General features: G+C 41.3%; 1 protein-coding gene across 1 annotated transcript in view; it reads right to left on the bottom strand.

Moving 5' to 3' along the window:
• RFC5 (replication factor C subunit 5) overlaps positions 1-13,446 on the bottom strand; it is a 94,075-nt gene that overhangs the window by 60,262 nt on the left and 20,367 nt on the right. The window contains exons 3-7 of the mRNA XM_077462060.1: positions 11,964-12,100; positions 8,878-8,957; positions 3,371-3,444; positions 1,311-1,470; positions 1,147-1,228 (exon numbers count right to left, since the gene is read on the bottom strand). Coding sequence (XP_077318186.1) covers positions 1,147-1,228; positions 1,311-1,470; positions 3,371-3,444; positions 8,878-8,957; positions 11,964-12,100 — 533 coding nt within the window. The remainder of the gene's footprint in view (positions 1-1,146; positions 1,229-1,310; positions 1,471-3,370; positions 3,445-8,877; positions 8,958-11,963; positions 12,101-13,446) is intronic.

Below are 13,446 nucleotides of genomic sequence, written 5' to 3'. Positions count from 1 at the left end.
GGATTCTCTCAAAACTCAAGATGCACAATAAGGAGACACTTGAAGAAATATGGGCTGCATGGTTCAATCATTCAAAGCCATTACTACGTAAATTCCACAAAGTATTCCACTTACAATACGCCAAACAGCATAGAGACAAGCCTCAAACCTTTTGGCATAAAGTCATTTGGAGTGATGAGACCAAAATTGAGCTTTTTGGCCACAACCATAAACTTTACATTTGGAGAGGAGTCAACAAGGCCTATGATGAAAGGTTCGGAGGTGGATCGCTGATGTTTTGGGGACGTGTGAGCTACAAAGGCACAGGAAATGTGGTCAAAATTGATGGCAAGATGAATGCAGTATGTTATCAAGAAATACTGGAGGAACATTTGCATTCATCAGCCAGAAAGCTGGCCATGGGACGTACTTGCACATTCCAACATGACAATGATCCAAAACACAAGGCCAAGTCGACCTGTAATTGGCTACAGTAGAATAAAGCGAAGGCTCTGGAGTGGCCATCTCAGTCTCCCGACTATTTCATTGAGCCACTCTAGGGAGATTCTAAACATGGAATTCATGCAAGACAGCCTAAGAATTTACAGGAAATCAGAGACTTTTTGCCAAGAGAAATAGGCAGCTTCACCATCTGAAGATAAAGAGCCTCATCCACAAATACCACAAAAGACTTCAAGCTGTCACTGATGTTAAAGGGGGCAATACACGGTATTACGAACTGGGGTAAGTAAACTTTTTAACGGGGTAAATTTCTGTTGCCATTATGATTTAAAAAAAGAGTAAACACATTTGATTCATAATAAATAACTTCAGCAAAACGCTAACCACAAGGGAAAAAAGTGTGCGTTATTCATATTCTCTGAAAAATGGGCAAGAAATCATAAATTCTGCCAGGGTATGTAAACTTATGAGCACAACGGTAAGTAGCCAAGAACATGAAGTCCTCTGATGTACCTTTCAAATAAACTTATACTATTGCTTGTATCCATGTATGTGATCAACATTTAATTGGAATTAACTTTTGCAATGTTAGATGTACATGAACCTTCCTGAGAAATTTATGGATGAAATTAGTGTTTTATGGCAGATGGGCATACTTTACTGCTAGTTCACAATAGTGTAAAGCATAGGCATAAAAATTCATACCTGCAATATATTTAGTGCTCTACGCATGTCACCATTGGAGAGGGTCACCAGGGCCTTCATTCCATCTGGGCTAATTTGAACGCTACCAAAAAGAAGGGTTTAAAATTATTTTTCAGAAGAAGCAGCAGTTGGAGATTTGTTGGAAAACAGCTTTGAAAACTAACTTCTCTTGTTGGACTACATGCTCCAGTCTGGGAATCATCATCTCTGAGTTCAAGGGACCGAAGCGGAACCGTGTGCACCTGGACTGCAGAGCTGGAATGATCTTAGACAGGTAATTACAAATCATACAGAAACGGGTGTTCTCAGTAAACTTCTCAATCACTGCAAAAGAGATAAAATAAGAAACATGAAATCATAAAACATTTTTGTTTAAAAGATACAGAAAACTGTTAATAAATTTTACTTAAGAAAATGTACCAACTGCAAGCCAGAAACTATAACAGCACAGTTTTCAAACGCCCACCACAGCAAGTAGGCCAACCAATATACTATTTTACACTGGAAAGGCAAATACTTTAATTAAAACACAAACTCTAACAGCGCTTTCACACTGAGGCATCAACAGTAGTACTTTTAGCAGCGATTTTACCGTCATTTTAGCTGCGACAATTGGGCGCTAGTGGGACGCTTTTAACCCCCGCCAGCGGCCGAAAAAGGGCTAAAACCGCCTGCAAAGCGCCTCTTCAGCGACGCTTTGCCGTCGGTGCTGCCCATTGATTTCAATGGGCAGGGGCGCTTTAGGATTGGAGTGTATACACCAATTCTACAGCGCTGCAAAGATGCTGCTTGCAGGACTTTTTTTTACTGTACTGGAGTGAGAGGAGTGGCTTACAGGGGCTATTTTTAGCGCTATAGCGCCTCAGTGTGAAAGCAGCCTAATTAAGATGGAAGAAAAGCCTAGCCTACTGGGAAACCTTCCACTTGGCGATCTATAGGAAGGAAGTCTACAGGGAGTAATATTCATTACTACTTATAGTGTTAGAGGTTATACAAGGAAAAAAAAAATATATAGAATATTGGACTTTTTTCTAGGTTATTAAAATTGCACTGCACAAACTCTTGACCGCAACCAGTTTTTACTTTGCGTGTATTTTACAGATAAATGTTATACCTACTACTGGGAGATTTGTGGAGGTAGAGGGAGCCTGAACACTGTAAAGCAAACTTTGCATTTTATGCCAAGGTCCACTTTAAGGACAAAATTACTAAAAATTAATATGTCCTTTAAATAGCGATTACAAGTTATCTGCAGGATCCACAATTTTGTCCAATCAGAACTTATGTGAGTTGTCACCATTACCTTACTTCTGATAGGAGGGCATGGTACAGAAGCTGGTTGTCAATCACAGCAAGGTCATTCAATATCTTTCAGAAACAAAGATGAAGCTTCTCAGCACCAAAAACACATCTTGGTATGAAGACAATTTGAAAAGTATTTTTATGCTTCTAAAAAGCCATGTTATTTTAATTTACAGGACATGCAAGCCTATTCAATTTAATTATATCAGTTTTGCTCTGTATAAATTAAATCACCAGAATTTTTGTCTTGTCAGAAAGGCAAAGCATGTGTAAATATTAAAGGGGTTGTAAACACACGTGGTTTTTCACCTAAATGCATCCTATGTCCAGCATTCGTGTCTATGGATGCAAATGCTGGACTCAAGAGTGCGCCTGCAAGGTAACCCCGGGAGAGCGCTTCTCCTAGGGGGTTATCTGATGTGGGGAGGAGCTGCATAAGACGCCGAGGGACCGCAGAAGAGGATGTCCGGGCATACTCTGAAAAACAAGCTGCACAGTGGAGGTAAGTATGATGTGTTTGTTATTTAAAAAAAATAATAAAAAAACGAGCCTTTACAATCACTTTAAATCCCAGATCCCAAACTAAAGTCCCAATCATTATGTTCTCCATTATGGCATATTATGTAACAAACACTGAGCTTGTGCAGCATGCATATGTAAAAACCCATGTTTTCCCCAAAAGCTACCCCCCCCCCCCTTCTCTTTTGTTTAACATTTTCTTAGGAGCAAACTCAGTTACTGCAGAGAATTTATTATTACAGCAAGTTGCTTTAGTACAAATCATGATAGATATGCCAACTGCATAAATTCAGCATCTGTAACAAAGACAAGACAGATTGTTATGTCTATCTGAAATTTTCAGAAGATCTGGCAAATTTGTAGCCTTTCCAGGAATATGGCAGTGGAATTGTTTGCCATTTACCTCGTCTTAGAGCGTTCTGCGCATCCTGAGTCATTGCATCTGCTTCATCCAAAATCACAAGCTTGAAGCCTTTTCTGTAAAAGAGAGGCAACTGTCACTTTAAGACAAACAAGACTGCTGCATGTGTACAATTTACACAATTTATCAAGAAAAGGAAGAGGAATTTTGACTTTCTTGTAAATTCCATATCTTGGAACAACAGTACAGGACACAGGCATTCATACACCATGGGTTAAAGGAATTTATCTTCAGACCTTTAGATGATTGGACACTGGCAAACCTTTAGAGGACCTGGACAGCTCCCCTATAACCCTATCCAAGGAATGGAAGAGGTTGCCTCCTGGGTCCTGCACACCAAGATATGAAATCTACAGGCAAATCAAAAAAAATTCTCTGCGCTTAACTTTACAGTAGGGGACATAGGCAGACTATTTACACACCACGGGGTGTCCCAATACAATGAATAAGAAGGGTGGGCAGCAATGAGGCAAACATAACTGTGCCAACAGACCCAAACAACAAAGTTCATAAGACTTCAGTTTCACTGCAAGAATCTTGATGTCAAAAGCTGCAGAGAAGAATCAGCAGATTAGATGTTCACCTGGGAAAACGTTGAAAAAGTATGAACACCAGACCAGATGGCAGCCGTATACAACTGGGCTGCAGAGGCTTGGTGCCACAATGCCCCAGAAACTCCCATCGATCTGGTGGAATGGGCATGTAAAAAGTGCAGGAGAAGTATTCTCTTTGAGAATGTAAGCTCTCATGATCAGATTCCTTATCTGTTGTGCGAAGGTGAACTCTGAAGTAGGGTATCCCTTGCAAGATCACAAGGACAGGACAAACTGAATCCATCTGATTTGACCAGTAGTTTTGGGGTACACTCCAAGGATCAAAGTACAGCGTTTACCCTGGGATGCTTAGGAGCAGGATGGTCGTGCAATACTAAGACCAACTTCGGGAGACAGGATGGCCTTTAGGAGATGGGCAACCTTGCGATTGGGAAGCATGAAGAAAGGCTCTTTGCAGCAAAGGGCCGTAAGTTTAGAAACGCATTTGACAGACGTGGCTGGTGACCAAAAAGGCCACTTTGCAGGATAAAGCCTCTACATTAGGGGTATTGAATGAAAATACTTGGGGGTCTGATCAGTAAATTTTCTTCCAGTAGAGGTCCAAATCGCATGCTTATGTCACAGTCCCCCTATTATATCACAATCACGTTCTTACATCAGCGTGCTCAGTCCCCCTGCATACCCCATCACAATCTCCCGTTCAAATGACATTTTCCCACTCACAGCTGTGTCCTCCGTTTCCCCCTTCAACAGTGTCCTCTGCCTCCCCTGCACAGCCCCCCCCGCCCTCACAATGGTGTCCTCTATCCCTTCTTCACATTAAACCCCCCACAGCTCTGCCTTCTTTGATATTACTGCCCCCCGCAGCAGCTGTTTGATCAGCTGCCTTGGAGGATGGAGGGATCAGAGTAACAGACCCCCAACTCTCCATAGAGTGCCAGCCACTGCCCAAAGCTAATACAAGGGGTCTTGTTCATCCTTTGTGTTAGCAATAAAGTTAAATGATCAAAATTGCCCTGGACAGAAAATTGGTTAACACTAACATCCAAAAACATTTAACCACTTGCCGCCCGCCATATAGCAAAATGACAGTGGCAAAGTGGTTTTAATATCCTGACCAGACGTCATACGACGTGATCAGGATATTAAGCCGCTGCACGCCCCCGGGGGCGTGCATCGCGGCGATCGTTGCTGCGGTGTGTCAGTCTGACACACATCTCAACTACAATCTCGGTAAAGAGTCTGACTGAGACTCTTTACCAAGTGATCAGCCATGTCCAATCACGGCTGATCACAGTGTAACTAGGAAGAGCCGGTGATCGGCTTTTCTTCACTCATGTCCGTCAGACGCGAGTAGAGTAGAGCCGATTGGCTGCTCTTCTGACAAGGGGGGGGGGGGGGGTCTGTGCTGATCGATTATCAGCACAGCCACCCCCCCGAGGATGCCCACACTGGACCACCAGGGATGCCCAGCACCAGATTGCCTGGCATCCCTGGTGGTCTAGGCGGGCATGTGCCCATAATGGATGCCAGTGCCCACAATGGGCATCACTGTTTGCCTTCCATTATTGTTTGGCACTGATTGGCATCCATCCCTACAATACTTTACACTACAATGCTGCCCATCCGTGCCGCCCATCCATGCCACCTATTCATGCCCATCCGTGCCACCTATCAGTGCCTATTTGTGTCGCATATCAATGTCTGTGTCGCATCAATGCCACTTCATCGGTGCCCATCAGTGAAGGAGAAAAAACGTATTTACAAAGTTTTGTAAAAAAAAAAAAAAAAAAAAAAAAAAAAAAAAAAATCGGTCTTTTTTTATTTGTTTAGCAGAAAATAAAAAATCACAGGAGGCAATCAAATACCACCAAAAAAAAAGCTCTATTTGTGGGAACAAAATGATAAAAATTTAGTTAGCAATTGTCATCCAAAGTGCGACAGCGCTGAAAACTCAAAATTTGTCTGTGCGGGAAGGTGTATAAGTGCCCGGTATTGAAGTGGTTAAAGTAATAAAAATCCAATTTTTTTTTTTCTAACAACTTGCCTGTAAAATTATTTTCTTTGAAATACATCACAGGACACAGAGCCATAGTAATTATCTGGTTATAAGTCACCTTCAGGTAATGGACACTGGCACACCCTAAGACAAAGTTCACTCCCTATATAATCCCTCCCACTACTGGGAGTACCTTAGGTTTGTAGCAAAGCAATACACACGTGTATACCAGAAAGAGGGGAGGGACCCCTCTGTGTCCCGTGATGTACTTCAAAGAAAAGGATTTGACAGGTAAGCTGTTATAAAAATCCTATTTTCTTAATTGTAAATCACAGGACACAGGGCCATAGTAATTACTATGTGGGATGTCCCAGAGCAATGCCAACTGAGGGGAGGGAGACAACAGAATTAGGGCAACATGAGACTAGAGGTGTTATACTGCTGCCTGCAGCACACTGCGTCCAAAGGTCACCTGATAAAATCTGGTAAATGTATGGACTGAAGACCATGGAAGCTTGGTGATGCACTTCCCACGAAGCACTAACAGTCCTAGTAGAGTGCGCTTTTGATTTGAGATGGTGGAATCCTTTAAACCATAAGCCTGGACAGTTACTTGCTGAATCCAATTAGAAATAGTAGATTTCGATGTTGCCAGTCCCTATTCTAGGACCTTCAGGCAACACAACAAAACATCTGTTTTTTTCATCTAAGCCATCGCCTTCAAGTAGACCTTGAGTGCTCTCACCACATCAAGAGAAAGTAGTAATTTTCCTTCCGTAGAACAGGTTCTAAAAAAAAAAAAAAAAAAAAAAAAAAAAAAAAAAAAAAAAAAAGGTAGAAAAATATCCTAGTTCAGATAAAAACTAGACAATACTTTCGGTAGAAAGTTAGGACACAATACTGCCTTATCCTTGTGAATAATCAAATATGGCTCTTTAAAAGAAAGAGCAGCCAACTCTGATGCCCTTCTTGTAGAAGATATGGCTACCAGAAAATTAGGTTCCTTGCCAAAAGGGACCAAGGAAATACATCGGCTCAAAAAAGGCTGTTTCAGCAATGCCGACAGAACTAAATTCAAGTCCCAAGGGTTCAGGGGTGACTTAACCTGGGAGGATTAAGCCGCATTACCCCCTGAATAAGCTACGAACCAAAGAATGCAAAGCAAGTGGTTGTTGAAATAATACCAATAAGGCTGAAACCTGGCCTTTGATAGTACGCAAGCTTCATTTCTAACCCCATCTACAGAAAGACAAGGATTCTACCTATGACATACTTCCTGGGGTGTCAACCCCTGGATTCACACCTGGAGACATATACTCTATAATCTATGATTCTGGAAGCCAGCTTCCCTGCATTAATCCAGGTAAATACCACTGGACCCGACAGCCCACTCTTCTTTAGAATGTGCGATTCAACAGCCAAACCGTAAAATTTTGCGTCTGTAAGGTACACGTGTGTGTGTGTGGGGAGGGCGGCGAGGAGGGGGGCTGTGGCAAACGCCGTACAGAGGCGGTGGCGAACGGAGCGGCATCCGCCGATCGTTCTTCTCCCTTTACTCAGAAAGAGGGACAGAGCTTTGTCTTACCGGAGTCCTGTGACTGTTAGCCGGAGAGAGGTCTGCAGCATGATCTGAAAAAGCATGACAAGGTACATGCGCTATACAGCCCCCAGTGGTGACTTTTAGGCATGACAAGTTACTCTTTAACTGCTTCACGACCACCTCACGCAGATATACTGCGGCAGAAGAGCACGTACAGGCAGATTAACGTACCTGTACGTGGCCCTTTAAGAGGCGGCTTGCACGCCCGCCGGGAGCTCCATGACCATGGGTTCCGTGGACCCGATGTTCGCGGGGATACCCCCGATCGTCTCACGGCGAGGAAGAACAGGGAGATGCTAATGTAAACAAGCATCTCCCCGTTCTGCCTAATGACACTGATCAGCGCACCCTGTAATCGAGAGCGCTGATCAGTGACGTGTCACACACAGCCCCTCCCCCCAGTTAGAATCACTCCCTAGGACACACTTAACCCCTGCAGCGCCACCTAGTGGGATAGCTCCTTCACTGCCAATTTTATTTATTTTTTTTTATATATTTTTTGGGGATATTATAGCAAAAAAGAATGCGTTTTTTCAAAATTGGCGATATTTTTTTGTTTATAGCGCAAAAAATTAAAACCGCAGAGGTGATCAAATACCACCAAAAGAAAGCTCTATTTGTGGGGAAAAAAAAAAGGGATGTCAATTTTGTTTTGGAGCCACATCACACGACCGCACAATTAAAAGAGACAAAGTGCCGAATCGCAAAAAGTGCTGTGGTCAGGAAGGGGGTAAATTCTTCCAGGGCTGAATTGGTTAAAGGAGACAAATCATAAGAAACATTAAAATTCTTTAGTAGACTACTTACCGCCACAGGGAATTCTGTGGTAAAACCAACACAGACCCAATCTTCACCTCTCATGGTGTGCTTCGTTTAAATATCCTTCAGGGGCCCTTTTATCGGGGGATCCCACTCCTGGATCCGTTATAGACTCCCACGACAAAAAACCCATGGCTGAAAAAACCAAAAGCACTGGATCACGGGGTTCAGCTCTCTAAAAAGAGAAGCATTACAGGCTAAACCTTGTTTCTTCCACCACGAGGCCTGGGTACCAATCAATTCGGCCTAAAGACACTTTGAATGGATCCGGCTGCATAGCTAGCACCAGCAAGGATTGGCTCCACTGGAGCTCAGCACAGCACATCTTTAGTCGTGACGTCCCCAGTAGTGGGAGGGGTTATATAGGGAGTAAACTTCCTGTCTTAGGGTGTGCCAGTGTCCATCACCTGAAGGTAGCCTATAACCACATAGTAATTACTATGGCTCTGTGTCCCGTGATGTACGATTAAGAAAAAACACACACCACACACATAAAACAGTGTCATTATATACTTACTTAAATATGGTTCTAGTGCTGGAAAAACTTAATATGGGACCTCTTACAATATCTATGCCACGGTCATCTGATGCATTCAACTTGAAGAAAAATAAATAAAAAAGAAGAGTATAAAAAACACCATTACATCCATCTGGAAGAAAAGTCACAAAAACTTAGCAAAATTGCCTAGTGTGTACAGTATGTGCAATTATACATATCTGGCTCAAACCTCAGCTACTCGTGACACGTACTGTGGATGCATTTCTCATCTAAAACACACACAATTACATATATTTCAATACAGAACCACACACACACAACTTACATATAATAGGATTGTTGTAATCACCATAAAATCTCATCTTGGATCCATCAAGGGACATAGGACGACACATACTGTTGGGTTTTGCTGCTGCCTACAGGAGGGACTGGTCACTGGCAAACAAGAAAGTCTGTAGTCCATCCCAGGATAGCCCCCCCCCCTCCTAATACCAGTATGCTTCATTTGTTAGCAAGCAGTATTAAGAGCATGATCATAAACTTAAGGGAAATGGGTCCCAACCCTCTAACAGATTCCAAGAAATTGAATATATGATGAATACAGAAATCCTATTTTTTTTTCTTGGTCTTTGGAGGTACATGGACAGTGATATACTTCCATGATACCTAAAAAGCAGGGGTAAGCAACAGCAAGCAACACATAGGCACAAAATAAAAAAAATGGGGACTGTGTGCAGCTCAACAGTTACCAAAAAGCACCAATGCCTGAACCTGGCAATGGATGAGGCCAACCTCCTCATCTGGTAAAGAGGCAAGACAGTACGGGAATAGACCAGAAGTCAGAAAACCAGAATACTTACACTAGTGAGGGGAGTACCATGGGAGTACCATGTCTGCATGCGCCTGTCTGTATACATGTATATGCATGTGTCTGTATTAGGGCTGAAACAACTAATTAAATAATCGATTATGAAATGAATCGATTACTATTTTCATAATCAATTAATCGGCCAGTAACATAATGGGGGTTAAAAAAAAAATAATAATAAAATGAGCCCTTTATAGTACAAAAAGAGCAAATAATCGCTACTGTAAATATTACTTTCACTGTCCTACAGTAAAAAAAAAAAAATGAACTCCTTAAAATAGAGATTATCCGCTTTTCTCTACTATTATAAAGGGCCATTTTTTTTTTTTTTAACCCCATTATGTTACTAAACGTCTTAGACCTGGTTCACATCTATATGTTTATTGGTGCTTTTTGCAGAAATGCACTACAGTTCATTTACATGGTTCCCTATGGGACACGTTCACATCTGAAAGGGTCAGGAACTTTTAATGCAAAATGGTGCTTTATTGGTTCAATATACTTCAATGGAGAAGCTGCAGAAAAGCATGTAAAGTGTTTTTTCAGCAATTTATGTTTTTTAATCTGCCCAAAAAAAATGCAAATTGCAGTAAAATCATGTGCGCAAAACGCACGGTAGAAACAGATCAAAAGCAAACTGCATAGGTGTGTACCGAGCCTTATGCTGGCCACACACAGATCAATTTCAGATGAGAATATTCTGACGAAAAATCTATGTACATTCGCTGAATGAAAGAATTTTGTTTGAAATTTTCACTTGTTTTTTACATTCTGTTTTTAAAATGAATGTGATTTCTGAATGAAAACCACATATACTGTCTGAAAATTCCTTTCCATGTTTCCTTTGACTAAGAAGTTTTCTATTTTTTCCAAATTTTCCTGTCACTGTGGTTGAAAATGAACGTCAATTTGACCCACTTTTTTTTCCCCTTTTTTTATATTTAAGGTTATTAACCTGTGCGCCCGTTCGCGCACGCGCCTGTGTGTGCGCGCATGTGTACGCACGTGTGTGTGCATACGTATACATGTGCGTGTATGTATATGCATATGTGTGCATGTGTCTGTATGTATGTGTGTGCATGCGTCTGAGTATGCATTTGTGTTTTACTTTTAATCCGGATCCCCCCTCCATTCCTGAACCATCAGAACTGCTTTTGGAGGGTTGTGTGTGATAGTAGCTAGGACTGCTGCTCCTCTGAAAAGCAATCCATGTACAGATCGCTTTTCAGAGGCATATGAAAGGTGGTAAAGAGGCATTATGTTTCCTCCTCATAACCTGTTTTAAGCCCGTAAATGCAGCATCACTATACCAAAAAGGTGCAATCCACACAGTTGCGGGGTAGTTGCAGTGCAGGCCCATTCACCCTGGGTATACCGCCAGCTGCAGCCACAGCATGTGTACACCCCCAGCTGCTCCCTCTGCAGCTAAAGGGGGAGAAGTTAGGGGTGGTAAAAACAGCTTAACCATGTAGTTTTACTGCCCCTCCAACCTGACATGTGAACAAGCCCTTGGTTCACATCTGTGTGGCTGCGTGCTGCCGTGTAGGGCAGCCCATTCATTTCAATCGGCTTCCCTACCCAAAAAATGCAGGGAAAGGAGTCCAAGCTTTTTTTTTTTTTTTTTAAATTGCACTGCACCAAAAGCACCCCACGTTTCCAATGTGTGGGGTACTATTAAGAATTAACAGTACCGCTAAAGAGCAGAGCATTCGTCTGTGTGGCGGGAATGGCTGCGACAAAGGCAAGAGAATTCTTGCTGGGCCGTGTATTAGTGCTCGGACAGACGCACCGAATTTTAATGGTTCAAAGAATGTCAGGTAAAATGGTCGGCCCTTGCGCATGTTCACTTCATCAAACCTGGCTCTTCATCAAATCTTGCATATGACAAACTAGTTCTAGTAGGTGAATGAGAGCATTGACATTGGAGACATACAGGCATATGATCGGAATCCAATCTGTCTTGGACAAGACTGGGAAAAAAAAAAAAAATCTTATACTTTATTTCAAGCGACATTTGCCACGGATGCTTAATACACTACCTTATTTACACATACTGTAACCATTGTAGGAAAACAAACTAATATGTGTATTTATACAATATGGAAACTATGAAAAAACTAAGATGTAGAAATAAAATAATTTTACTATAAAAGAAGCCAAATCTAATAACTTGAAAAACTTAATTACTTCAATAAAAAAATAAAAATAAAAAAAAATAAATAAATAAAAAAGATACCTCCAAAACCATAGAGTTAAACTCCTTTTCTTTGTAAAGCTGCTTTGCACAGGCTAGAATTGTGGAAGTTTTGCCTGTTCCAGGTGGCCCATATAATAATAGATGAGGTAGTCTGTCTTCACTGATGAACTTTTGAACTAAGATTAGGAACAAAAAATTTTTGTAAAAAACAGGAAAATGTGAATATAGAACACAGAAGAATTTTTTTTTAAAAAAAAATCAAATCACACCCAAAGTAAACTAAAGGCAGACTAATGCACAAAACCAAAGTGAACGGCTAAAGCAAATCCATGCAAACCAACAGAAGCTGCCAAACATAAAAAAGTGTTTGCGCACAAAAAGCAACCAAATAAATGCTATCCACTATGCATTTTTAGAGCTATATTGGTTATGTTTGATTATTATTGGTTTCTTTTACAATATGGATTTAGTCAGTCTGCTGATTTTTGTTGTTTATTTTATTCAGCTTGACCACTCACTTTTCCTTATTGCAGTTAGCGCCACAATCACACCCAAAAAACTTACTTCTAGCAAGTTCTGTCTACAAGATACATAACATTTTGTTTAAAGATGAATTACAGATATGGATAGTTTATACATAGTTACATCGATCCAGCTTGTAACTATGCATATACCATACCTTGTCAATCGCCCTAGAAACTGAAAATCAGTGGAGTAGGCACCACTATTCCAGGTATTTCTGCTTAGGGGTGTCCCGCCTAGTAGTAGGGGGCATATTGCTTTAAAAGTATACTTATCATGCGTAAGGTTAACTAAAAAACTGTTATGTTCCCCCACAGCTCCCCCCAAAACGTACCTGTATTGGGGGGGTAATAGGGCATACAGCATGGCTCAGGATCCATCCTTGCACAAGTACCCTCAGAGCAAGAGTACTCAGAAGGGAGGAGGAACAAGGGGCACCAGCATAGGGGGGGGGGGGGGGGGGCGACAAAAGAGATGTACTGTGCAAAGAGCAAGTCGATATAACATTTTTTTTTATTTTTTTTTTTTTTTTACAAACGTTATCCTGGTGTGGGGCTTTAACGTCTAACTTCACAATGAAGCTTTACATAGCAATTACATGTAAACAGACTTAAAATTAAGTTGCTAAATTTTCACCTAAAAGCACAAATGAAAAAAAAAAAAAAAACGTGAAAAGATATTAACAGCCTTAATCCAAAAGAAAAATAAATAAAAAATTACGGTATGAAGACTGTTCTATGCAATTAGTAAAATACCTCTAGACCAGTGATTCTCAACCAGGGTTGCTTCAGCATTGGGCAATTTCTGCCTCTCAGATAAGTTCCCACTGACACCATTGAACTTTTTAGCTATCTGTAGGCAGGTAATTCTTCCCAATGACCACAAGTGTAAGGACCATTCTTCTCACTGACTATCACACTAATGTATCATGAGTTGTAGATTTCTAAATTTTAGCAGGGGTTCCGAGACCGGAGAACTATTTCAAAGGTTCCTCTGTGTT

This window comes from Lithobates pipiens, unplaced genomic scaffold (genome assembly GCF_037356315.1).
Source record: "Lithobates pipiens isolate NorthernLeopardFrog02 unplaced genomic scaffold, aLitPip1_a1.2 Scaffold_3, whole genome shotgun sequence".
NCBI classification, from domain to species: Eukaryota; Metazoa; Chordata; class Amphibia; order Anura; family Ranidae; genus Lithobates; species Lithobates pipiens.
Note: the sequence above shows the minus strand (reverse complement) of the source record. Positions and strands in the feature narration are given on the sequence as shown.